This window comes from Artibeus jamaicensis, unplaced genomic scaffold (genome assembly GCF_021234435.1).
Source record: "Artibeus jamaicensis isolate MK-2021 breed Jamaican fruit bat unplaced genomic scaffold, CSHL_Jam_final contig_685, whole genome shotgun sequence".
Classification (NCBI taxonomy): domain Eukaryota; kingdom Metazoa; phylum Chordata; class Mammalia; order Chiroptera; family Phyllostomidae; genus Artibeus; species Artibeus jamaicensis.
In genome coordinates this window covers 27,740,872-27,767,358 of record NW_026521924.1, presented here as the reverse complement: position 1 = coordinate 27,767,358, position 26,487 = coordinate 27,740,872, and the positions used below count along the sequence as shown (strand labels likewise).

Below are 26,487 nucleotides of genomic sequence, written 5' to 3'. Positions count from 1 at the left end.
AATCGAAGCCACAGCGAGGTACCTCCTCACGGCTGTCAGAATGGCATTCATCACCAAGGTGAGAAACAAACGCCGGCGAGAGTGTGGAGAAGGGGGATGCTCGTTGGTGGGACTGTAAACCGGTGCAGCCACTACAGAAAACAATACGGAGGTTCCTCAAAACATTTAAAAAATGGGACTACCATATGATCCGATAAATTCTACTCCTGGTGTAAGTCTGGAAGGAACAAAATCACTGTGAAGAACCACCTACACCCTCATGCTTGGAGCATCATGGTCTACAACAGCCAAGACAAGGACACAGCCTCAGTGTCCGTAACAGATAAAGAGAAAATGTGGCATACATACACAATGGAATACTACTCAGCCACAAAAAAGAAATGAATCCTGCCATTTTGACAACATGAATGGACCTTGAGGGCATCATGCTAAGAAATAAGTCAAAGACAAATACTGACTCTATAATCTCACTGTTGCATCGAATCTTTTTTAAAAAGATTTTATTTATTTTTAAAGGGAGTAGAAAGGAGGGAGAAAGAGAGGGAGAGAAACACCAATGTGTGGTTGCCTCTTGTGTGCCCCCTACTGGGGACCTGGCCCACAACCCAGGCATGTGCCCCGACAGGGAATTCAACTGACGACCCTCTGGTTTGCAGGCCAGTGCGCTCAATCCACTGAGCCACACCAGCCAGAGTACTATTATATGAAATCTTTAAAAAATATATCCAAAAAGCCAAACTCATAGACAAAGAGATCAGATTTATGGTTACCAGAGTGATGGGTGGGGACTGGAGGAATTCAATAAAGGTGCCAAAGGAGGACATTTCCGGTTGTGAGACACGCGTGTGCTGAGGGTGTGACGCACAACAGGACTACTGCAGTAACACCGCTGTACGGTGCATTTGAGAGGTGCTGAGAGACCCTGAAACTTCTCCTAACAGGAGCAAAACCATGTTTTTTTTTTCTTTTGTATCCACATAAGATGATGGATGTTAACTAAACTGATTGTGGTGATCTTCTGAAAATATATGTTAAGTCCAGTTATTGCACTATACACCTTAAACTTACACAGTGCTGTGTCAATTATATCTCAATAAAGCTAGAAGACAAAATAAAAAACAAGGCTATATGATTACCAAAAGAAATATACAGATTTATATAATCATGAAAAAAGGAAGGATTGCTAAGCATAATCCCCCAAAAGTGGAAACCATACAGACAGATTTGGTTACTTAAAAGCTAAAATTTTCCAAAAAAGAAATGAGAAAACAAACTGTTTTGAAGGAACATGTATGATCAATGACATGAGGGAAAACATGCAACCTTGCTAGCGATTTAACGTTTTTAATGTGACACCTGGGCCCATCAAATGAATGATTCAATGACTTCAACTGTGAAGAGCTGGTGCGGGTATGGGGGAGCGGGGACTCCAAGCACTGCTGGCAGAAGTGTGAACAGCTCCAAGTATATTTGGAGGTCAACTCAGAAGTGTGTATCAAAGCCTCAGTAGTGTGCAAGCCCGAAACATGACAGGCCACTTCCAAGTAAGAACAAATGAGCAAAAGTGTAGCTGCAAAAATGTCCATTTCAGTGCTTTCTGAAGAAAGAAAAACTGAAAACAATTTTCCATGGGCCATGGAACATCCACAGACAGGAATGTTTTGCAGTCCTTAAAACTGCTCTAGAAGACAGGACTCGGTTGTAGAAAAACATTCACTGATTAAGTCAAAGAGCAGTTAACAGTATGTGTGAGGGGATTCCACTTCTGTAAAAACCCTACATGTGTGTGATACACACACACACGAGCATCTGAAGGGGTGGGAAGTGGCCACTGTGGAGGTTTGGAACTGTATGTGTTTAAATTTTTTCTTTGTTTTCCTGTTTTCCGCTTTGTTTTATAATGAAGAAAAAAATTTAATTATTTTAAAATAAGGCTAAAAACTGTATCTATACTATGACCTTAACCCTATTTAATCTATGTAAAAGAGGGAGAAATGTCTGCCAAACCATTAGCTCTAATTTCTGAATGGTAAAATGATGAATTTTCGTGTATGCCTAATATTCCATATTAAGCATATGTTCCTTTTATACCGGGGGAGGGAGGGAATGCTGTTCCTAAAAGAAGGTAAAAAATTACTTTCCCATCTTAAATCTTGAGCTAGAATGCCTTTTCCCCACCCCTCTTCCCCAAGGGGAGAAATAACAACTGGAAGGATCGAACGTCCTTTAAAAAAAAAAAGGCTTTTGCTGACATCATCTGACTGTAACTTCATTAAAAACCTGTTCAATGTGTTTTTAAGGGACCAGAGTCACTCCAGCTTTTACTGACTGTTCAGAAGTTGATATGAGCCAACAGGTAAGTGGCCCAGTCAGGTGCCCTGCTGGTGGGGCAGGTATGATGCCTGAGGGCCATGTGGGTGGAGTCCAGTGATTAATTTCCTCTCACTTGTCCCAGGCAGGGAGGCTCTCTTATACTAGCTGATGGTGGTAGAAATAGTACCAGGAAAGGTGTTGCTGTTTTAAAAAAACACATTAAGTGGCTCACTATTTAAGACTTCGGTGTACATGAGGACACAACTCCTTGGCGGCAGACACAGGCCATAGCAGCTTGTTTCCCATCTCATCTAGCGCCTTAGTTGTCACCTACCTCCGACTGTTGCTCTGGCAGCTTCATATTGTCAAAAATCCTGAACACGATTCTGAACAGGTCCTGCCACCAGTGCTTTTCAAAGGTGTGGCCATAGCTCTTCATGATCTCGAACATGACTGTGAGTCCTCTGGAGAAAACAAGGCCAGTGTGCAAGAGGGCATGGGGAGGGGGACGAGCACAGCCGAGAAGGGGGCGGAGGAGCATGGGGTCAGGGGAGCAGGAGGCCGAGGCTCATTCAGTGACGGGAGGGTGCCACATGGGGCATGGTTACCTTGTCCGCACATCGAGCTTGCACCTATTGATGATGCAGGAGAGCTCAAACAGGATGGGGAACCAGCCTCGGACCCAGACCCTGTCACCAGGAGCCACGTTCATGTCATCACTTGTGTACTCTTGTAGCACCTACAATGAGAGTCACCGTGGACGTGGACTAGCAAGCAAAAGGAAGGAGCTGAAAGGGAACTACACAGACAAGAAGGCCCCACATGACCATTCAGCCAGGGATGGTTCAGTATCTTTGGTCCTTCTAAAATGTTACTACAGTGCCTAAAATAACAGCAGCAGCAGCAGCAGCTACTACTCATGAGTGCTTGCTATGGGCCAGGAACTGTGAAGGTGCTCTACATGGACTTTCAATTCTCCCAATGATTCCAAGAGGCAGGTAGAAATAGTGGTCCCATTCTACAGGTGCATCAACTGAGGCACTAAGGGGTTAAGTAAGCTGCCCAAGATCATGCAGTTATGACCTGGCAGTCTTTCCACAGTCTAGATGTGAAGACCTAGCCAACATTTTGAGCCCTCTGCTCTGTAACCGCTCTTGAAGTAGTACTGTCTGTTGTAATGGAATTTCTTTATCAGCTCTGGTTATCTAACATTTGGGGATTTCTCTGTGCTTCAGGTACCTCCCCTGCACAATGGGGAAATAGTTACCTATTGTATAGGTCTGCTATGGGGACTGAATAAATCAACACACAGACAACACCTGGCATGGTGCCTGATATGTAGTAAGTGCTCAGCCAACCGTGGCTCTCATTTTCCTCGTATGTTAATGAGCTGTTATGGGGGGACCACATGTATCACAGGTGTTTAGAGTTCTGTGATGAATGCTTAAGAGATCTGTGTAGGCCACCAGAGTTCAGTTGTGCTTGTTTCCACTCAATTTTCTGGTTTTGAGACTGTCATTTAAACCTAGCAGGCTTCTTCAGATAGGTGGCACATAACAGAAAAATGCCAAACACTTCCAGGAGGAAAGAAAAGGTGCTTTTTCAATGTGATTTCTCAGGCACGTCTCTATGGCATAACGTCATTTCCTAAAAGAGAGACCTGTTTTCTTTCAAATAAAAGGTCTAGCTTCTTCAGCTTTGCCAAAACTCAAAGCCAAAATACTATTATTATCTACAAAACAATTAGTAAGATACGATATAAAAGTTCAGTTGACTAAAATAACTTCAAACATACAAAATACAGAGAAGGTATAACCCTGCAGTGGCAGCATTTTGAAATAAACACCTGGTTTAGGCAAACACGCATTTCTCAGAGTAGCTGGAACGGCCTTTGTCGGCAGGAAGGGCTGCGGCCCCACGACTGCTTTCCCTCACCACCCACTCCACGTGAGTGAGGAAGGAAAAGCGTACCCGAGGCCTCTCGGAGACATATTTCGCGCAGAAGCGGATGAGGCGGATGGCTTCCATGCTGGTGTCAGGGAAAGCGGCGTTGCAGGCGAACTCTGACAGGCACTTCACCGCGTCCTGGAAGGAATCGATGGCTGCAGGGAAATGGTGCTGGAAAATCGTCGCTGGGGAGACAAAGGAATAAATTTTAAAAGTAATAATAAGGCCAGGATTTAGAAATGGGGATTAGACACATACACACACCCCAGAGAGGATTTCTTTTGTGAAAGTCTAAGCAAAGCATGTTACCCTTCTGAAAGCTAATGCTTCTTAGTAAATTATTCAGGATTAAGTAAGTGCATTGAGTACAGTTTGGGCTAAAGTGTTTCCTGAGCTCAAGCAACAATGTAAAGACCCAAACAGTCACTCATTCAATAAACACTGAGTGCCAACTAAGTGCAAAGCATGGTTATGGGCCCTGCAGACACAGAGATGACGAACCAAACTTCCTGCTCTTCTGATGCTCGTGCCCCAGTGAGTGAGACAGAAAACAATCACCTAAGTCAGTACACGTGTAAGATAGTCTTGGGTGGGGTGCATTCTGGCCAAGGTGCAGAAGTTTAGAGGGGCTGTCAGGCTGATGGTCAGGGAAGGCCTCTTCAGAGGTCCTGAGAAGTATTCCCTAAGGAAGTGAGAGAGGCTGAATCTTGAGAAAACTAAGTTGCACCAGGGTGCCCAGGTGTCCTTTTAACTTGAGCCGTTTTGGAGGGCATCTGGAGGAACTAACGCAAGATACCGTCACTGATCTGTGAGTGAAGCTGGCGTGAGGGGTCTGCCGGACTGATACTGGGCCCTGAGCAAGGCTCTGACCCTGCTCTGTGATCCTGAGCACATCCCTTAGTTCTCTGGTTGTTTCCTCCCTAAGACCACACCTCACACTACCATGCTGTATAGAATTTTGTGAAGATGAAGGTGCTCAATGAGCTAAAGGTGAAAAGCAATTTAGAAGCCTAAGGTTTTGTACACCCTACAAATATCACATAAGAGAAATACATGAGTAGCAAGAAGTTTACAAAAAGTTAAAAGACCTCAAAAAAGACGAAAGCTAACCGAATGCCTTACAATTTCCACAAAGACCAAGAGTAGTAAACATGTTGTTACATGAGCACAGGCAGGCCCAGAAACTTCAGGTCGGGCCAGAGGGGAGGGTCATGGCACCAGCTCTGGGCTGGACTGCCCGGTGTAAAGCTGCTGCACCAGATCCGAGCTGCGTGACCTCAGCATGTTGTTGTTCTACTTTATTTTTTGGTGCCGTGGGGTCCTCTTCAGTAAAATGGGGTAAAACAATGGGACAGTCACTTCCTGGTACTTATGTTACTTTCTATAAAGTGGCTGTGAACACTGAATTGGCAAATACTGACCCACCGCTCCTAGGAGAAGCACAGGGTTAGGTTCCTGTGAGTCTCTGGCCATAGCATTTCCATCAACAGATCAATACATAAACTTGCTTTCTGTTTTTATCTAAAGACATCGTGTTTAATATATATTTTTGATTAGTTAACAATGAACTTACAGCCAACAAAAGCACTGTAACTCATGCCAGAATGAAGTTTACCTAAAACATAGTTTTTCCACAAGGCACAACACAGCCTTCCTGTGCTCAGGGACACTGGACAGCACGTTAGCACCAAGCTTCAGTGCCATTTTATTTACTTATGTAGTTTTTACATTTTTAGTTATCGATCTGTTTTTTAGGGGAGAGCGTGAACACAGTCCCCCACTACCACAAATCACGCAGTGAGTTTCCCACGTTTGGGGAAGTCGCAGGGGTCAGCACATCTGGAGCACAATGGGTGAGCCTGGCCCTGGGAAAACCACCTGCGTGATCAGTTTCTCCCCTGCCAGGGAAGTATGATATTTATTTTAGAGAAACATGGATCTGTTGCCCCACTCACTTATGCATTCTTTGGTTGACTCTTGTATGTGCCCTGACTGGGGAACGAACCTGCAACTTTGGCATACTGGTACGATGCTCTTACCAACTGAGTTGCATGGCTAGGGCTTCAAGGCCATTTTAAATGGCAAAGTCACCAACAATAAGACAAAAATGCAAAAAAACGAGGCAGTAAATACACCAGGAAAAGGACACCTGTTTATTTTCGGTAAAAGAGCTGAAACAAGAAGGCAGAGCATTGCCTTGTTCAATGAGCTGGGAACGCACACCTTGGGTAACTCAAGTATTTTGCTGTTCTGTGCATGTCCACAGATGACCACAAAAGTGTCGGGAATAGCCCTGGCTGGTGTGGCTCAGTGGACTGAGTGCTGGACTGCGAAGCAAAGGGTCGCTGGTTTGATTCCCAGTCAGGGCACATGCCTGGGTTGCAGGCCGGGTCCTTATGAGGGGGCGTGTGATAGGCAATCACACACGGATGTTTCACTCCCTCTTGTTCTCCCTCCCTTCCCTTCTCTCTAAAAGTAAATAAAATCTTTTTTAAAAAAGTACTGGGAATATTGGTTATGGGGGTACGTAAAAATTTTAGCAATAGGTGAATTCACAAACATGGAATCAGTGAATAATGAGGGTTGACAGGTTCCTTCACAGGGCTACTATGCACTTGACTAAGCACGTGTCAAAACTCAGAACATCACCCGGCACATTATTATGTCACAGTATAGCTAAACCAAGGAAGCCCTTTTTGGGGAGTAAATAGGAGATAAAGGGTCGCTGTTCTAGACTTGCAGGTGGGATGTTACGAAGCAGCGGAGCCACTTACTGACAATGTGGCCTGTGGTCTGGAAGGCCAGCTCCACGATGTTGCCATCGCGGTCCGAGGCTGCCTGGTGGAACACGGCGAAGATGTTCTTCCAGCCTGAGCGGATGCTGGCCGCCTGGGAGCTCACCATCTGGGCGATGCAGCGGATCACCATGTCCCGGATTGTGGGCGACCTGAGGGGGAATGGGGCGGCGGGAAGGCATTCAAACACAGCTCATCACACAGAAGCAGCACTTCAAAAAATCTCTCTAAAGCACCCAGTAATCCACTTTCTGTTAAAAAAAATCAGACACAGCATCTGACCAAAGTGTGGTCCTGAACATATCCTCTGGACTGACTTCTGACTAACAGGAGGAACTATGGATGACGAGTGGAAAGCAGCCTCGCAGGGTGACCGGCCATTAACGCCTAGAGGGGCAGGTCGTGGCAAGTGGCCACAGCCCAGCAGGAGCTGGCTGTTGTTTCTGTGCAGCCAGGTTAACACACCTTTGAAATACACAATCTTGTTGACTGTCCTGCAATCCAACCCCTGCCTTGCTCTTTCCCATTGCCATGTAATGTTCTTTACGTTCCCTTCTTAATTTCATATGCACACAAGCTACAAAACCACTATTCTCCAGAGCATTTGAGACTTGCTCCCTGGCAAACGTGGGCAGTTGGCCTCAAATAAACTTCTCATACAAATTAAAAAAATATTAGAGCCAATTAAAAAAAATACAATGACCCCTGTGGCAGACAGCCAGTGGCCTACGGAGCAGCTGTCCTCCCACCTCCTCGGTAACAGAAACTCGTGGACTTCATCCAGGCAGCAGCTCGCCCACCCGCAGGAAAGGGACTGCCCACGGTCTAAAACAGCACGGCGATCGTGCACACACACCAGGTCTCCGACAGCCCAGCCTCCCTTACGCTAGGGGACCTGGCATGACCTGCTCTAACCAGATGTCAGAGAAAAACTACAGGAGTCGGGAGAAGTTTCTGGGAAGGTTTAACTTTTGTCTTAAAAGGAGTAGACATGGCAGGCTCTGCCCTTTTTCCTCTGATTTTGCTTCTGAACACTGCATAACAGCTGAGCTGGAGCTTCAGTCCTACAGTCAGAAAACAATAGGCTCGAAGACGAAAAGTGACCCTGTGGATGGCCAAAGAAATGGGAAGAACCTGGGTCCTTGGTGACAATCTGGGCTATGAAACCAAAGATGGACTGCCTGCCCCTGACTCATTAAGTAAACAACACAGAGCCTTGTGGTTTAGGCCATTGTTGGTTGGCTTTTCTGGCCTAAAACATTTAGACTAACACACTCATAATTCTGCCACCCACGGATAACCATTCCTAAATTCGTAGTGTATCTATCTCCCCTTAGATGTTTGGGCAGGGATGTACATGTATGGCAAGCACACTTACATGGATGGAAGTACACACACACACACGCACACACAGTCTTTTTGGCAGGGGTTGGAGGAGAAAGGAAAGGTTTATTGACGTAGAAGGCCCAGCTCGAGAAGACGAGAGAATTAATTCTCAAACCCATCTTCAGGGAGCCTGGAATACAGGTGTTAGATGCAATATTTTAAATTTAATTATAAAACAAAAATGGAGATAGAAAAAATGGCCCATTTTCTGAAGCCACTTCTAGACTCAACACGGTGCTACCTGGGTATAACAGACTAGCATGTATGTCTTGCAACCTCCCAAGGCGCACGCACTTACATGGTGCCCTCCATTATCTTACAGAGAGCAGGAAGCAAGGCCACACAAACCCATGGCTTCTACAGCACTGGCTCTGAGAGCACCATGGCTTTTGGACTGCAGACTGCACCTGCTTGTAATCTGGCTTAGGACAACATTCATGTCTGTCTGCTGGCCCCAGACTAAATGATCATAGAAACGTCATTTAGAGAAGGTAAGGAGAAAATCACAACAGTTAAAAATGAGCTAAAAATCCACAAAGCAAACCTGCTGCCTGTGATACTGGAGGACAGATACAGACCTAGGTGACTTTGACAATGCACCTGAATTCATGGTTGTTTCCCCACAGGGAAAAAGCAACCTGCTGGCAAGAACTAAAAATGTTTATTAAAAAGGTTTTTGTCCGATTGTTAACAGTAATATATGGGGACATTAGTAAGCATTTTGGAAAATGTGAAAAAAATATAATGAAAGAAAAAGTCCTTAATATGATAGTATAGTGTTGTATATGGGGAAATATATATTACTTTCTTCATTATACTTTCTGTCCAATTCTATGACTTGCCCTTTTCACTAAACTATTAAGCATTTCCCATGTTACAAGCATTGTGAGTGATTTCAACAGCTGCATAATATTCCGTGTCGTGACTGTACCAATAGTGACTTTAACACTTGTGTACGTTTAGGTGGATTTTGGTTTTGTTTCTCTTTAAATCCTCACCCAAGGACATTTTTTTCATTGCTTTCAGAGTGAGAGGAAGGGAGAAAGAGAAACACTGATGCAAGAGAAGCATCAATTGTTTGCCTCCCATATGCACCTGGACCAGGGACCAAACCTGCAACCTAGGCTCGTGCCCGACTGGGAATTAAACCAGGGATGGAACTTTCGGTTACAGGACAACCCTCTAACCAACAGAGCCACACTGGCCAGGGCTGGTTTTCGTGTTTTTAAAAAACTGTTTTGTGTGACTCACAACATTTTGTTGTGTTTCAAATTAACTCTCTAGGAGACAGTTATAGAATTATTGAGATAAGAGGCACAAAAACATTAAGATTCTTGATGTATTTATATTGCCAAAATACTATTGAAAATGTCATAGGAAGTTACAGTCCCACCCACAGGGTCTGAGAACGACTGGCAACACGATTCTAAACTATTCTGCCCCTTTTCAAATGCTGCGCGCGTGGACACTGGCAGGACAGGCAGGGAAGGCCTGGAGGTAGGAGATGAGGGACTCTGGGGCCATCAGGTCACCTGCCCGACCAGCATGCTAGAGCTCGGTGCTTTGTCACAGGAGGCCACAGGAGGCCGCAGGCTCCTATGGCTCTCAACAGTGCGCCCAGGGCAGGAGGGCGTGTTTCTGTGCAAATGCGAAAATCAGGGGTGATGCCAGGCTCGAAGGGGCTTCAATTTCGTGCTCTTAAAATAAGCAATAAAGTAAAGGATACAGACACTAAGAGAAAGAATTAAAAGAAAAAAAAAGAAAAGAAAAATTTAAAAAAGAGAAAGAGAAGTATATCAAGGAGACGTCTCTGCTGCCCTTTTTTACTACCTCAATAGCTCACATAGGCTTGAAGTGTTTAAGCCTACGAGCTTTCATTTTCTTTTTCAAAACAATGATCCTAGCAGGTCTGAATTATACTTTTTAGGGGTGGGGCAGACATAAAGGGTTATGTGTAAAAGTCCCCCCCTCTGCACCAAAAACTTAGAGCTGTTCATTTCATTTGCTTCCACCAACACAGGAGAAAAAAACTGTGTGGTTAGTAACTGCAGGGGGTCTTTTTAGGGGTCCAATGTGGAATTTGACCAAAGGTCTTTCAAAACAATGCACATACCTGTTTTTCTTCATGATATGCTCAAAGGGCCTCAGAAAATCTTTCTGGAAACGGAAGTTGGCTAATTCTCCCTTCTCTAGAAACTTCATGGATAGTTGCCTCAATGAGTCAACAGCAAAGATAGCCACATCTTCATTAGGGTTACAGCCAACCTGAGCAGGAACAGGAAGGGAGATGAAACAGGCACAGGGCAACAACTGTGGGTGTGGGGTTCTGACCTCAAAAATGGACACCCTGCCTTTAGAACAGGGGCTCTGGGAAAACACACCTAAGGAGGAAACAAAAGGTATCTCCTGGCTGTGACCTGCACGGATTTTGTTTTAAGGTTAATGATGAAAGCTCAGTATTGCACATTTAATTAGAAGTACTTTCAAAACGTGCTATGTAATTTGTTAAAAATTATGGCAAAATACAATGAACACAAAATGCACCACAATAACCATTTTAAGTGCACAGTTCAGTGTTAAAGACATTCACACTGCTGTGCAACCAATTTCCAGAACAATTTTCATTTTGCGAAACTGAAACTCCACACCCATTACATAATCCCCCATGTGCTATTTAATCTTATCCAAATATACAAAAAAGGTCAAAAGGCTTTAAGGCCTCTGTAAAGCCTTTCTATATGGCCCATATCTGTCACCTACAGCAAATGATTACAAATGAGTATCATCCTCAAAAAGTTCAGCCCTGGCTGGTGTGGCTCAGTGGACTGAGCACTGGGCCTGTGAATCAAAAGGTCGCTGGTTTGATTCCCAGTCAGGACACATGCCTGGTTGTGGGCTAGGTCCCCAGTGAGGGGTGTACGAGAGACAACCACACATCAATGTTTCTCTCCCTCTCTTTCTCCTTCCCTTCCCTTATCTCTAAAAAAATATAATCATTAAAAAAAAACCTAACAAAAATTTTTCTTAAAAAAAATATAGGAAAATTCAGCAGAAAAATCGACGCTTTTCAATTTCCTTAGAGTTGCACTTGTCTGTGGTTCACCTCCTGCAGGGACTGGAGTTATGGGTGTGTATTCGGTGTTTCTCAGACTTCTCCCTCAAAGGTGGCCCCATGCAGAGCAAGGGAGTGTTTGCCACCAGAACCCCTCACAAGGGACCGGGGCGGGAGCTGCTCCAAGCGAAAACTTCACTGATGTGGTTTGACTGCAAGTTTTTGATTTTTAACAAGAACCACGTTGCTGTATCATTTGTAATTTAAAAAAAAAAATGAAAACATCAATAGAAAAATGTTCAGTAACATTTGGCAGTTAGAAAGATAGACTAAATCCAGTCTTAAAAAAAGAAGGAAATTCTGTCACATGCTACCACATGGATGAGCCCTGCGGATATTATTCTGGGTGAAATAAGCCAGACACAAAAGAACAGGTACTGCGTGACCCCACTTCTACGAGGTCCCTAAAGCCCTCAAAGTCACACAGAAAGCAGAAGGGTGGTTTCCAGGGCCCGGGGAGAGGAAAATGGAGAGCCCTTGTTTACTGGGCAGAGTCTCAGTTCTGCAAGATGCAGAGAGCTCTGGAGATCTGTTTTACCACAAAATGAGCGCACTCAACACTTCTGAACCCTGCATTTATAAATGGTTAAAATGAAAAGTTTTGTTATGCTCTATCACAACAAAAAAACCCAATGAATTCATGTATGCTAGTATAGTTAAGCCTCTAAGAGTCCTTGCTAAGAAGTTATAAAATATGTGTGACATTACTTTTAAAAAGGCAAAACAAACCAAGACAATGATACCTATATTTCTACGCATACTACGTATGTATGTGCATAGAAAAATGCCTGGAAAGATATATACCAAACCGGTAAGAACAATTAGCTTTGAGGAGGGTCCTGTTGGGGGTGATGATGGAACAAGATTTATTAGCTGTGATTTTCTTTAAGGTGTTCATGTAATTAGAGACTAATAAAAAGAATATTCCCCTCCTAAAAATCTAGAAGAATCCAGGAATTCCTGGCTCAGGAATACGTGCCAGGCTCACTGTCCAGCTCTGCATAACCCAGAACACATGAGCGCCCCAGTTCAGAAGAAAAGAAATGTGACTGTTCAATGACTGCCGGCACCCCCAGAGTCACACCTGTCCTTAGCCACCATTCCCTCAAACCTACGAGATTCTCATGGACTCCAGTTCCCAAAGGGAAGCAGACATCTTTCTGAGGTGGTGGAAAGAGTAACGAGCCCAGAGCGAGCAACTGGATTTTCTACTCTGTGCTTGACGGCACTGATCAGATGGAAGGATGTCTGTAACGAAGCTGGCAACCACGAATCGTCCAATTACTGTCTGCCAGCCTAGGTCCCAGGCCAGCCCAGAGGTGACCCACAGACTACCGAGGACTGGCATGTGAAGGGGCTGAACAACAGAATTGCAGGTGGGAAAAGGAACCTGGACACAGTGATGTCTCCCTCCAAACCCCCCCAAAAAGAACATGAAATGTTACTGAAGAGTTGGGTAATGTTCACCAAAACACTTCTGGACAGCCATTTCTGCAGAAAAAAAGGATTCCGCTACTGTTAGCCAAAAGGTCTATGGAAGAAATGAGCAACGTTTGTGCTAGCTCAGCAGTCACAGGCTCGGACAAGAGTACAAGCAGACGGCACACTAGTGGGAATGGGGCACGTTTTCTTTCTCCAGCAAGTTCACGTCAATCATGTCAACTAGTCCAGTAAGAATTTATTTGCCCAGAACAGTGGGGAAGACGGTTGCTGAGTGAGGTGACTTCAGATGACAGTGTGACCATTCGTTCCACCACCAGTTGCTCTGGGTCATCTGCAGGTTCTTGTGACTGTCTCCTCACTGAGGGTTCAGATGAAAGGTCACCTCCAGAGAGGCCTGACACACTGTATCGCCTGGCCCTTTACCATCACTTATTTTATCACAAAATGTGGGTGAGCTCCAAGGGGGCAGGGAACTCACCTGCCCGCTGCCTGGTACAAGGCACTCATGCAGTGTGTTAAAAGGTGGTGTGAGGTATTAAGACCTTACCTGGAGCTATTAATAAGGACATGAAGTAAATAAAAGCTTTGATTAGCTGCTATACCAGGTCCGAAGCGAGATGCCATCAGACGATGCCTCATTTCAGCGGGGTCCTGGAGCCCGTGAGAGCCAGCAGTGCCCAGCTCTGCCTTCACCTGGCATCGTGTTGCTAGCTTTAAATTGGTGCTGGTAGGGTACTTACACCACCAAAACCAGCGGCTGTGACAAATCATTTATCACACTCTGCTGCTTGTTCCGTAGCCAAATGGCAGATGGCTTCTCTTCGTGATTTTCTTCTGCTCGATGTGGAAAGAGTGATTCCCTTTTGGATAAATTGTTTTTTACTAATACTATTTTTAAGCATCTGTATCATACAACACTATCTCTATGCGTGAGGAAATGTTTTTGAAATTATGACATGTAGTTTGGTAGGGAATAGTGTTATTAAACTGTTACTTTCCCTTTTTGAAACAAATGATATCACAGATACACACATACATAATATGTATGTGTTCTTCTGATTTCTTTTTATTTGGTCAATACATGTGTGCATGTGTCTACACGTATATAATGAAACCTCTAGTGCAGAGAAAGTCAGGTTTCCTCTCAGCGGTTGTCAGTTTCAGAACACAGAAGTCTCTTGCTTATTTCTGATTTAAAAACAAGTATTAGTTGTCTCTACTAACATTTCAGGAGAGTGGTGGCAATAAAAGTCAGAATGTAAGAAATAATGATCTTTAATAGTGAAATTATATGGAACAATCTTTTCAGAAAGCACCTTAGGATTTCATAATGCTTTCAAACACCAATATGTTTGTTGAATGACTATAAGACCTTTGGGCTCTTAGCTTACATCCTAGATGTGAGACATTAATGTTTTTGCAACACCACTGCTTTCTCAATTTATTCTCCACAAGTTCTATCAATATGTATATATACTACTATTACTACTCCTGCCAAGCTGTCCCTGACTCCACAGGGAAAATGAATGGTAGGCACCTAAATTCTCAATCACTTTTTCAAAGCCTGCCTGTTTCTGGACATCGATGGAGTGGTTTTGGAACTGTAAGAGTTACCTTATTGAAGTGGTCTCCAATCACGTGCCATATCCGGGACCACTGCAGTCGGATCCGATTCATGTTGTAGTATGATATCTCCACAATCTTCTGCAAGCTGAACATGCGGGGATGGTGGGGGGAAGCCAGCTCGTCCATGGACACGGCACACAGCCAGCGAACAAAGTCAACTACAGGCCAGACCCAACAATACATGCGAGGCCTCATTAGTAACAGTTAGACAGCCATAATGTGAGGCTTCTACATTGGTCACAGGGGAGTCAAATACATACCTATTGCATTTCCATCCAGTCTTGTAGATCCAGTAAAAATTCTAGAGGATAAATTTCAGACATCAAAAAACAAAAATTAGATTTGGAAGCCTAAGTTTCTATTTCGAACACTGAGAAAAGAAAGAAAACATATTTGAGGGCTGGTGGCTCCACTTAAAAATAAATGATGAGAGCCCTGGCTGGCGTAGCTCAGTGGATTGAGTGCGGGCCTACAAACCAAAGGATCGTGGTTTGATTCCCAGTCAGGGCACATGCCTGGGTTGCAGGCCAGTTCCCAGCAGGGGATGCATGAGAGGCAACCATACAATGATATTTCTCTCCCTCTCTCCTTCCCTTCCCCTCTAAAGATAAATAAGTAAAATCTTAAAATAATAATAATAATAAAATAAATGATGAGGCACTGGGGGTCCAGAACTGGTCTACAACCTGAGCTGAGAACGACACTCCTGCACTGACAGAGAAAGTGACACATCAGAAGGAGGGGAAGAGTCAAAACACAACAGCACGTGACGCCACGACAGAGGGAGGGGCAGGTTGAGAACCTCCAAAAAGCTGCTTTTCCGCAAGAGCAGTAAAATAACTGGTGAAAAACCACCGGAGTCCATGTTTCCAGAACTTAACTCTGGAATTACCACAGGCTTGTAAAAATGTTTCATTTAAGGAAAATAGCTGAAACTCAGTATGAATAGTGAACACTGTGGCATTTTAAACTTGACATAATTTGGTCATAATTGGTTGTGTTGTTCTGGAAAAGGTCTTGATACCACGCGAGGGCAGACTGCAGATGACGGGGAAAGCTGTCAGCGGCCGTGGGTCACGCGTGCCATGCCTGCCCTTCTCCGTGTGAGTGACGTGAAACTGACCCCATTCACAACCATCACGCAGGTCAGGAGCCATTCACCTCGTGACAGCACGGACACAGCAGTGATTTTTCGTGATTTTTCAACCAGCGCGTTGCAGGATTTTTAAAACACGCGTTACCTGGCCATTTGGCCAGGGGCACTGACCTCTTTTCCCTTAGATTGTCAAATTAAAAAATGAAAACGCCTAACACAACAACAGCTGTCCGGTGTGAATGAAACAAAATTATACCTATTTTTTGTCAGACCAGCAAAAAATACATTTTTTGGTGTGTTACAGAATTTTAGTAATTAGCTTAGTGGGCTGAGCACTGTCCTCCAAATTGAAAGGTCACTGGTTCGATTCCCTGTTAGGGCACATGCTTGGGTTGGGGGCCAGATCCCTGGTTGGGGGGAGCAAGAGGCAACTGATCAATGATTCTCTTGCACGTTGATGTTTCTCTCCCTTTCTCTTTCCCTTTGCCTCTCTCTAACAATAAATAAATAAGTTTTTATAAAAAGAAAGAAAACAGTTGAAAATCACTGACAGAGAGGATGCCACGCCACTGGGCAGCCCAGCTTCACTGGAGAACAAAACCATTACCTGTCTACAGCCACGACCACACTCTGCGAGCTCGTCTCCCCAACCGACTCCTGGAAACTGGCCATCTGCCTCTTATCCACTCCGCCACTCACCAGGTTGCCTGAAACACAAGGTGCGAGGTCAACGGTGCCTCCAAAACAGTCGAGTAATCAGAACAAAGTGCCCTGTGACATCAATATGCACACACGAGACAGAAATGAGAATGGTTTATAGGCGAAAAACCCTTCTTCTGATGATGGAAAAATATTAAACTTGGGTTTTGGCATTTGGTTTTTAAAATGCATTGTTATTACAATTTCCCTTGCCTGTATCAGTTATCTCCTCTTCTTGATAGACTTTTACATTTCTATATTATTAAATGCCTATATCAAGGAAAACAAATTTGAATTGATGGATACAACCCAGAGCTCCTAGAATACGTAACGGTTCATAGCTGCTGAACACTCGGTGTAATGTTCCAGGAAGCCCTTCCAGTCACCCTCACTCGCTCCCTAAGAAATAGGTGCTATTCCACACCTCCATCTTCATCGAGTCCATGCCTCTAACCGTTACCCCGTACTGCTCCAACCACTGTATGCGCGACCCAGGAGCCTACTCTCTGCACACAGACGGCCTGGGCTTGACACCTACCTCTGCCATGTGCTTGCAGTGTGGCCCTGCTCTAGGCCACAGGTGTCAAACGCAAGGCCCGAGGGCTGAAACCGGCTCTCCACCTTGTGTCTACCCAGTAGCAGTGCCGAGTAACTGTTAAGTAGTAGTTACATTTGGACAGCCCTAAAATGACATTCAGCCCTTTGATGGCAACTGCAAGGCTGATGTGGGCCCTCGGGAAAATGAGCTTGACACCCCTGCTCTAATCAGTCCAGCCCCTGTACCTCACTTTCCTCACTTACAAAATGGGGATAATAGTCCCAATCTCACTGAGTTGTTACAAGGAGTAAATGAGTTAAAAATATACAAACTGAGAGCTCAGAACGTGGCTGGGCACATCTGTTTGCCCTCTTTACTATGTTCTATCACTGCAAGAGTCTCTCAATCCAGCACAGAGGCAGGAATAATTCTACTTTGGTACGAATACTGTTTGAAAAGCCACCCACATGAACATGGAAGAGGTTGACACTACCTTTTAAAATCTGGAGATAAACATACCCATTCCTTTAACAGCAGGTCCTAAAGCTGTAACCTTTCTAAAGAGGCTTCCCCAAGTACAGCTTTACGAACAGAGAAAAGTCATGCACGCTGCTGCTGAGAACACTGGCGTTTACTCGACAGTTCATCACAGGTGACACTGCTGAAGTGGCACTTCCATCAAGAGCCACACACCCTCGGCTGGCACGGGAGGAGAACGGTTTATGTGACGGTCCCGAGGAGACCAGAAGTGCTTCGTCCCAGCTAACTTGGGAGCCCTTGCCGGGCAGCCGTGGGTGGGGCCTGGCGTCTTACCTAGGCCGAGGCCCATGAATTCTTCTCCTCCCAACGTGTAGCCCTTCAGGCTCCCTTCTCTTTCACGCCCAGCCCCAGACAGGTAGCGCGTCTTCACACCGGTCCCTATGAGCTGAGCGAGCTCCAGCTGGCTGATGCATTTCAAGATCTAGTGAAAAGAAGGCATGAAGAAACGAGTTCTCATTTTATAGCCAGAAAAGGGCACCATGATCTTAAATTAGTCATTAGAGTGTTCTTTTAAACACACAGCTTCTCAGGGAACAGGAACATCTGAATCTTAGGATGGCTTCCCTAGTCCCCAAGTGTGGGTGTGGATGACAGTTTTCACTTAAAAAAAAAAACAAAAACAAAAACCTATTAAGAAGGGAGAGAGAAAATAAGCAAAAGAAAAGCTGGCACAATGGAGTCACTGGATACAAATGTTTAATTATGCAAATTTAGTAAGTGCTCAAGACAGAAAAAAAAGATATTTGACTAGAGAAGGAGACTCCACCCACCACGCCGCTCACGAGTGCACCCCCTCCTTGACTCAGCCACCTCCACCTCCCACCTACTCTGCACAACGCACGGGCCTATCTGCTGCTCCTTTAACTTGATGGGTCTAGTCCTACCCCAGGGCCTTTACACTTGCCTTTTCCTCGTGGCTCACTCCTTAGATTCCCAGCTCAGGAATGTATCCCTCAGAGAGACCTGCTCTGACCACCCCGAGATCACACACTCTCCTCTGGTCACACATTTTGGTATTATGCCAAATAATTATTTGTTTGTTCTCTGTCTTTACTGCCAACAGGACATTAACTCCTTGCTCACTGCTGGATCCCCAGCACTTAAAACTGGGCAGCTACTACCCGGTCAACTGAATGGATGAGCACATGCCCTAGAAGGAGTGTGCAATGAATGAGCACTCCTGAGACATGAGCATGTCTCACAGCCCCGGGGTGGTTCTGGTGCGTGAGAACACACTCCCGCACCCGAGCTCGCTCTCGCTGGGAGCTGACCTGAGGAAACACACACCGGTCTCCACTTCTGCTGGAGGTGAAACCAGCTGCAGGAAACCACTGAAAGACGGCACACAGGTGTCCAGCTGAGGCCTTCCTAGGCAATTTTCAGGGAGCTTCTGACTAGAGCTGGGTTTTGCTTCACGTTGACCTGCAATCCAGGCCCAGACTACGAGACTCGACTGTCCACTGAGCACTGCTGAATATCTCATAAACTGCCTTCCTCTTGACTGAGAAAAGCACTTAATTTTTAACCCCTCCCCCCAAAAAGGCCATTTTCTGATTGGTCCACACAGCATACTACTCAGTTATTACTAGTAAACTATTAATGCCCTCCCTTTTCCAGAAGCCGGGGTACGCCTACGTCAACCAGGTCAGCAATATAAGACCCAAAACGTACTGGCTCCACCCTGACTTCTCAAGGTTGCTGACTGTCAAACGGGTGGCTAACTCACGTTCAGTGTTTCCGGGCCCTGCTGTACACGTGGTACCCAGCAGGAACCCCACAGGCATCATACCTCTCAGGCTAACAAAGTTCTAGGAGACTAAGCAGCTGTTCACTGAATCACGAGGTATTATGACTCCTCAGAAGAAGTTATTTCTTTAAAAAAACAACCAACTAATGATAATTACCAAGGCTTTTAGAATGCAGTTTCTCATTTGCTATAGACATGACCACAAAATATTTTCCCACTAGGTTTTTTTTCTGCTATATTGCTAGCATTTAGCCTATTGGGAACATTTCATTAAAAAAAAAAAAAGCACCCAACTCAATAAAAAAGACAACGCCCCTCTTCCACCTTTTCTAATATGGAATGTTCCAGGGTTGTGACAGAGGAAGGAAAAGCTGGATGGGAAGGGACCAAGGTCTGTGCCACGAGGACTGTGCTGACAAGCAACAACTACTGAGCTCCGGGCACCTGCCACACGCAGCCCGAAGCCCTTCGCTGCAAGGTAACTCCTCTCCCGCTCACAGCAACCCTGCGAGCCACGCAGAGACCGGTGCGGCCCGCAGGCTACACAGCCTGCCCAGCCCTGCAGGCAGGAGGGCTGGATGGCAGCAGTGTGGCCCTAGACCTTTCCACGCCACCACCCAATCCCGGTGCAGGGGAACCCAGGGAGCGGGGAGGCTGACAGCAGTTTTTGTTTTTAGTATCACAGTCCCCACCATTCTCAATATCCTCACCTCTACTCTCCAGTTTTCTCCCTACAACAAAAAGGAACACATGTAGATGGTAGAGAGGTTATAAAACTAATTTAAGGGAAAAAAATCACCTCCATAATCCCGTCCCTCAGGATGCTAACGTTTCTGTTTAGCCTCTGAAACCTCATTGTGTGTCTATGTTCGGGACAAGGGATGATGCCTTGCAAGGTGTTACTATGACTCGTTATTTAATGCGCTGTGACCACACTCCCCCAGTGTTAGTTTTTAATACCATCTTTATCTTTTTTCTCTAATGTCTCTCTTAACCCGCAGGTCCTTCCCCTTCGTCTACTATTTTTCTTGCAAGTTATGTGTAGAAGGACCTGGTCGTTTGCTGAGGGCCTGTCGTACCCTGACTTGCAGACCGCGCTCTCACGGTCGCCATTTATGGTCTTCCTCTGTCCCCTTGGTTTCCTGAAAACCGGCAGTAGAGGCTTGAACTGACTCGAATTTGGCTTAGGGGCAAACTGGACCAGGGAGCACATGATGTCTCTCCTGGCTGTCTCTCCTGTCAATAACAACATTTTTAAATGGCCATGCACCATTCTAAGAAATTGTGTACCACACTTTTTTTTAAAGAGCAATCTCTCATTATTGAAATATCTAGGCTGTTTCTAATCCAATCTAAAATTCCGATGACCTTTCAAATACACGTTTGTTTGTACACATAAGTCTTGCCCTGGGTGAGAGAATGTCAGATATTGAGTTAAAAAAATGTGAACCCGCCCTGGATGATGTGGCTCAGTGGATGGAGTGCCAGCTTGCGGACCAAGGGGTTGCAGGTTTGATCCCCAGTCAGGGCACATGCCTGGGTTGCGGGCCAAGGTCCCCAATAGGGGGTGTGCAAGAGGCAACTACACACTGATGTTTCTCTCCCTCTTTCTCCTCCCTTCTCCTCTCTCTAAAAGTAAATAAATAAGTAAAATCTTAAAAAAAAGGGAACCCACTGGCAAATTGCCCCATGGCTCAACATAAATGTCGACCATTTGTTTTTAGAGACAATGAGGAGAGAAGCCAGGCCCCTAGCTCTGTCCTGAATCTGCTCACTGACTGTAAGAGCTCCCAGGAGGTACATAAGGACTTGGGGAAGCAGCGCTGATGTGGAAGAAAAGTTGTCACAATGCAAGTACATTCCATGAAGACAATGGCCATCAGTGAGGTGGCATCTGTGAGTGCATTTCCCCTTTCACATACATGAAATATTTTGGAGTGAGAGAGTTGAGGTTAAACTTGACTTCAAGAAAAATGGAAGTGGCCAAAGAGAGACAAAAGGAACATGGGGTCACCCTGACCAAGACAAGGTCACCACCAGGCTCTCTGAGATACACACCTCGTGCCAGGAATTCCCCAGGTAGTTGCCATCGGTATGAGCCACTGTGATAAGCGTCTTTATGGTGTCGATGTTTTTTTGCTTCATTTCTGTGATGCTGGAGCTGGCCGTCAGTAGGGAGAAGCGAGCAAGAGCCTGAACGTAGGCATCTCGTTCCAGCTGTAAGGGGAGCCAAGGAGGGAACACTGAGATCCTGCCCACAGCATGACTGTCTTCACATGGATGGGGTTGGGCACTGGGCTTCTCTGACACCTTCTGCACCCACACTGACAGGCTTCACGCACAGTAACGTGCCAGCCACTCCACGCTGTCCCCCTGCTACCGGAACATCCCACTGAGGCTCCTGCACGCTGTGTGTTTGAGAACCAGCCCTCTCCTTTCCAAGTGACCTCAGCCTTGTGTTCCTGCTCCACTTTCTTGGGAGAAAGCGGAGGAAGAATCTGTTGAATGCTAACACTGTCACATAAATTCTAGCATCTGTAACAATCCTGCCAAGTAGGTCTACTCTTTCAGGTCTGCAAATGAGGAAATACAAGGTGTCTTAGATGGAAGGACACCTGGCCAATGTCACATGGCTAGAGCAAGAGCAGAGCTGGGCACTGAAACCCAGTGTCTGACAGCAAAGCCAATGGTTTCGGTACCAAAGAAAATGTCCAAGTGTAAAATAAATGGAAAGAGAAGATTTGAGTTTTTCAGAATAAATGGGTGCAAATTCTCACCGACCTGGAAAATAAATGGGATTGACAATGTCCTGACTTTAAAATAGTTTGAGAATTGTATTTTATTTGCTAGAATTTTCCAAGATTCAAAAAGTTGACATTTTCATTGAATCATTTACTTCCCCCAAACAAGATTTAGAAATGAGGAAAATTATATAATAAAAAAACTGATTTTAAAAGAAAAAATGTTTCAAGCACTAAGGCAGGCAAGTTAGGTAGACCAAATCCAATCTAGCCTGAACTTTCAAAAAAGGCTTTTCAACCTTAAAACCTTTGAAACAGAGTTTTAACCCAAACCTCTTTTTATCCTCCTAATAAGGCAGTTGCCAGCACAAATCTGTGGGCTTCTTCTTAATGGGCACAAGGAAGGAGCTGGCTGAGACTTTCCTGGCTAATTGGAAACCTGGAAACTATCAGAACCTTTCCTGATAGTTTCTAGGCTTTGCCAAATCTCAGAGAACACAGCGCACCAGCATCTCCGGAACTCTGCTAATTCACACCCACCTGCATCCCAAAAATGCAGGCGATCCGGATCGCACACCGGATGCCCTCCAAGCACAGCGAGGCCACTTCAGTGTCGTCACAGTTCTGCAGTCCGATGCTGTAGGCTGCCAGCAGCGGTGTCCACACCAGCTACCAAGGAAGGAAGGTTTCAGTTATGTCTAGAATGTCAGTAGAAAGAGCACTTACAAGCCACACTGTTAGTTCTGAGCACAGCCAGGATGCCAAGTTCACAGCTATTTTTACTTCAATCTATTCCAGTTACAATATAAAACAGTTCCTCCTAAACTGTAGCCAAAGCTATCACTACAGAGATGCCATATACTGCGTGTACAGTTCCAAAGGAAGGAAGGTAAATATGGGGCCAGTGAGCCACCACTACGCATACCCGGGCTCACGGCAGACACCACTGATCAATCAGAGATCCCACCGTGCAGCAGGCAGCCATCACCAATCAGCGGTTGGCATGCAAAATAAAACCTATAAGCAACCTATCTTCCATAAACTTAATTCACTAAAAGATTCCTAATTATTCAGATTTTATTTTTCCCCTAGTTTTCTTGTGAACTCCATAAAAAGAAACGCTCACAAAAGTCCAAACTCAATTAACAGGATACTGACAACTACAAAAACATCTTAAGAGAAAAGGAATATTATACATACAGAACGTGTGTCTTTTCTTGACATAGAGAGGCCCCAGAATTTGGTCTTTTACTTCCACCTACTCTTAACTGCTAAACTAACCTTGAGACCATTAAGATGAGGGGTCACACTAAAACTGTCTCTTTCGCCTGAATAATTACTTTTTTAGAGTTTGATTTATTGATTATAGAGAGGGACATACATTTATTGTTCCACTTATTTATGCATTCACTGGTTGACTCTTGTATGTGCCCTGATGGGGGATCAAATCTGTAGCCTGGTGTATTGGGATGACACTAATCAACTGAGCTACCTGGCCAGGGCCTCCCTGAATAATTTTTTATTCATACAATCCTCTACCATCCCTGTATTTGTCTCTATTTTATAGATGATGAAGAGAGAGGCTGAGTAACTGACCAAGGTCACAGAGCTACAAAGTGGCAAAGGCAGGGTTCCAATCCAGACATTCTGACTACAGAGCTCATGCTTCTGGCCGGTGCTGGTGCATCCCCAGCATCATTGAAGGGCTTCTGGGCAGAATTCACCTTAGCTACTACTCAGAAAGCAATCCCCAACTTGGTCTTTCCTCTCCTCAACCTCTTCATCGTAAACTTGCCAGTTAGCTTCCAGCTGGTCAGCTCCAGAATTGGGGTTAGCCACGTCCTAACTTCTCAGGATACTCACTTTGAACATTGGCCGAACGTGGTCCAAGTGAGTGGCACTCGTAAACGGGGCTTTGGCATGGCTCACAGCCTCCATCAGCGCTTTGGCTGTTTTAGCCATTTGCTCCATCTCCAAATTGTACAGCAGCCGCCGCTGCTTTTCACTAGCTACACCTACAGAGAAATAAGAGATAAATAGCAGCTAATGCTTACTGGGTGCTTGCTGAGTACCAGGCAATGATTGAACAGACTTGCAGTAATTAACTCACAAATCCTCCCAACCACCTCTTGAGTCTGTTAGAAACATTACTAGCATTTTGCTGATGGGAAAATGAGGCACAGAGGGGTTAAGTAACTTACCCAGTAACTAATAAGTTAAGTAACTTATTAGCAATCACACCGCTAATAAGCAGTAGAGCTGGGACCTGAGTGGTTCGAAAGCCTGTGCTCAAAACCACTACACTCCACTGCCTCTCAAACAAAGAAATGGACGGCTTCACAGGGGTCTTAACTAACAGAATTCTAATCATGTTGGCACAACTGCCACTGGTATTAAAGCACAGTTTTGAGAAACATTTTTGGGGAGCAATTCAGATTATTTATTTTAAATTCTCTCTTGTAACTAACTGCAAACATAGCAAGAAAATGGTGATATTAGAGAACCAGCACAATTGTAATAATTAATTTATAAACATTTCTTAAAAAAAAAAATCCTCACCTGATGACATGTTCATTAATTTGACAGAGGGAGAGGAAGGGTGGGAAGAGAGAGGGAGGGAGAGAAGCATGGATGTGAGAGAAACATCGATCAGTTGCTTCCCATACACATCCCCACCAGGGCCTGAAACTGCAACCTAGGTATGCACCCTGACTGGGAATCAAACCCACAACCTTTTGATGTATGATATGACATTTCAGTTCAGAGTCACCTGGCCAGGGCTTAATCACATTTCTTATTCAGATCTCTAGATAGGCAAAAGAAATTCATCATTAGAGAGCTTAACTGTGCATACTGACACACATGAAAATGTAGTAAATAGAAATAATCTGCCATTAGACCTTACTCTGCTTAGTAGATTTGGCTGCGATCGTGTGTTCTTTTGTTTCTTTCATTGCAATTTTCTTGCCTTCTATCTCTTCATAGATGCTTGAGAGATATTCTTCTGGTAGATCTTTACTATCATTGATGCCCCGATTCATTTTAATATACTGTTCTTTTGTCATTTTATTTTTTACCTATAATTTTGAACAGTTTCAAAAAGCATTTAGAAAACAGCCAGTGGCCCAAATAAGGCTATTTATGTAGCTACCACAATATATAAATCATTAACATATTTTACCTGAGGGCTGTGCAGGTCTGTAGTTAGCATGATAATCGAATATGCTAGGACGTAGGCAGTGTCGGCACTAGCAAACAGAGTTTGCCTGGAAGAAAAGATTCCAGATGTCAGAACGAGCATGGAGATGAGGCCAGGACGGTGCCGGGCTGACGGGGACAAGCTTCACTAAAAGCAGGCCCACTGCTCCATGTGATGCCAAATGAGCCAAGACTTTTCCTACTTCCATCATCACTGAATGATAATTAACAACCCAGGATGCAGAGAAGCTAATTCAGAATGCGCGTCAGCTTTAGACTTCCTTGACTAAAGCAGTTTCAAGTCAGTTTGGTCAGATCTCCAAGTAGCCTCCAGGGCCAGGGTCTAGGGGGAAGCAAACAAGACGCTGCTACTCCGGTGTCGACCCTGCAGTGCAAGACCCCGGGAGTGAGGCCCCGTCATGCGCTCCCTTAGTGCCTCTCTCAGGCATCCACTTCACGCTAGGCACTGGGTGGAGAGCTGGCTAAAACTGCTACCCAGTTATTAGCTATGTACAGTTTACATTACCCACTGTAATATTTAACAGTAGAAATATACAAAGAAAATATGTATTCTAAACAAAATGCTGGTGAAGTCTGACTGTTTTTGTCTTAGGCAAGAAAAAAAAGATAAAAACTGTTGGATGCCCAGCTTCATAACATGTGAGGCTAAAGCTAGAAAGCTGGTCTGTTCAAACTGCCTCCGACAGGAAGGGGAGAAATTCTGAAGTACACACAGAAGGCCTGCATTCTGATGTGAAATTTAACTGGGTCACATGCTTTAATTTAGTGACAGAGGGAAACAGACCAAGGCCCCCAGGCCCACACAGGAGACACAGGCAGACCTCAGAGGTGTGACAGGGTTGGTTCCAGACCACCACGATAAAGCCAATACTGCAATGAAGCAAGTCACACGAATTTTTTGGTTTCCAAGTGCATACAGAAGTTATGTTTTCACAGTAGTAGTCTGTTAAAGTGCATAATAACACTGTGTCTTAAAAAATGTATGTGCCTTAATTTAAATTACTTCATTGCTAGAATACTAGCCATCGTCTGAGACTTCAGCAAACTGGAGTCTTCCTGCTGGTGGAGGGTCTTGCCTAGATGCTACTGGCTGCTGACTGGTCAGCCTGGGGGGCTGCTGATAGCGGGGGTGGCCTGTGCTAAGTTCTTAGCTGGCTGCTTGGCACAAGAGGCCTAGCTTTCAGCCTGTCTCAGCTTTTGACATGGCTTTCCTCACTGAGAGGTATGTGCCTCTCCTTCCTTTACATGTTATTTTTTAACATATGTTATTGATTATGCTATTAAG

At 44.9% G+C, this 26,487-nt stretch overlaps 1 protein-coding gene and 2 non-coding genes across 3 annotated transcripts in view; 1 reads left to right on the top strand and 2 right to left on the bottom strand.

Annotated features, from left to right (window-relative positions):
* Positions 1-26,487, bottom strand: part of ARFGEF2 (ADP ribosylation factor guanine nucleotide exchange factor 2) — an 86,602-nt gene that overhangs the window by 18,291 nt on the left and 41,824 nt on the right. Inside the window, exons 17-30 of the mRNA XM_037164349.2 lie at positions 25,165-25,249; positions 24,889-25,060; positions 23,847-23,998; positions 22,524-22,652; positions 21,301-21,459; positions 17,769-17,916; positions 16,326-16,425; positions 14,883-14,923; positions 14,611-14,780; positions 10,555-10,706; positions 7,035-7,207; positions 4,285-4,445; positions 2,922-3,052; positions 2,648-2,777 (exon numbers count right to left, since the gene is read on the bottom strand). Of these exons, the coding sequence (XP_037020244.2) occupies positions 2,648-2,777; positions 2,922-3,052; positions 4,285-4,445; positions 7,035-7,207; positions 10,555-10,706; positions 14,611-14,780; positions 14,883-14,923; positions 16,326-16,425; positions 17,769-17,916; positions 21,301-21,459; positions 22,524-22,652; positions 23,847-23,998; positions 24,889-25,060; positions 25,165-25,249 (1,903 nt within the window). The remainder of the gene's footprint in view (positions 1-2,647; positions 2,778-2,921; positions 3,053-4,284; positions 4,446-7,034; positions 7,208-10,554; positions 10,707-14,610; positions 14,781-14,882; positions 14,924-16,325; positions 16,426-17,768; positions 17,917-21,300; positions 21,460-22,523; positions 22,653-23,846; positions 23,999-24,888; positions 25,061-25,164; positions 25,250-26,487) is intronic.
* Positions 6,013-6,173, bottom strand: LOC119063402 (U1 spliceosomal RNA). The gene has a single exon (XR_005085173.2). It is a non-coding gene; the product is annotated as a U1 spliceosomal RNA (small nuclear RNA).
* On the top strand, positions 19,390-19,510 carry LOC119063396 (small nucleolar RNA SNORA32). The gene has a single exon (XR_005085167.2). It is a non-coding gene; the product is annotated as a small nucleolar RNA SNORA32 (small nucleolar RNA).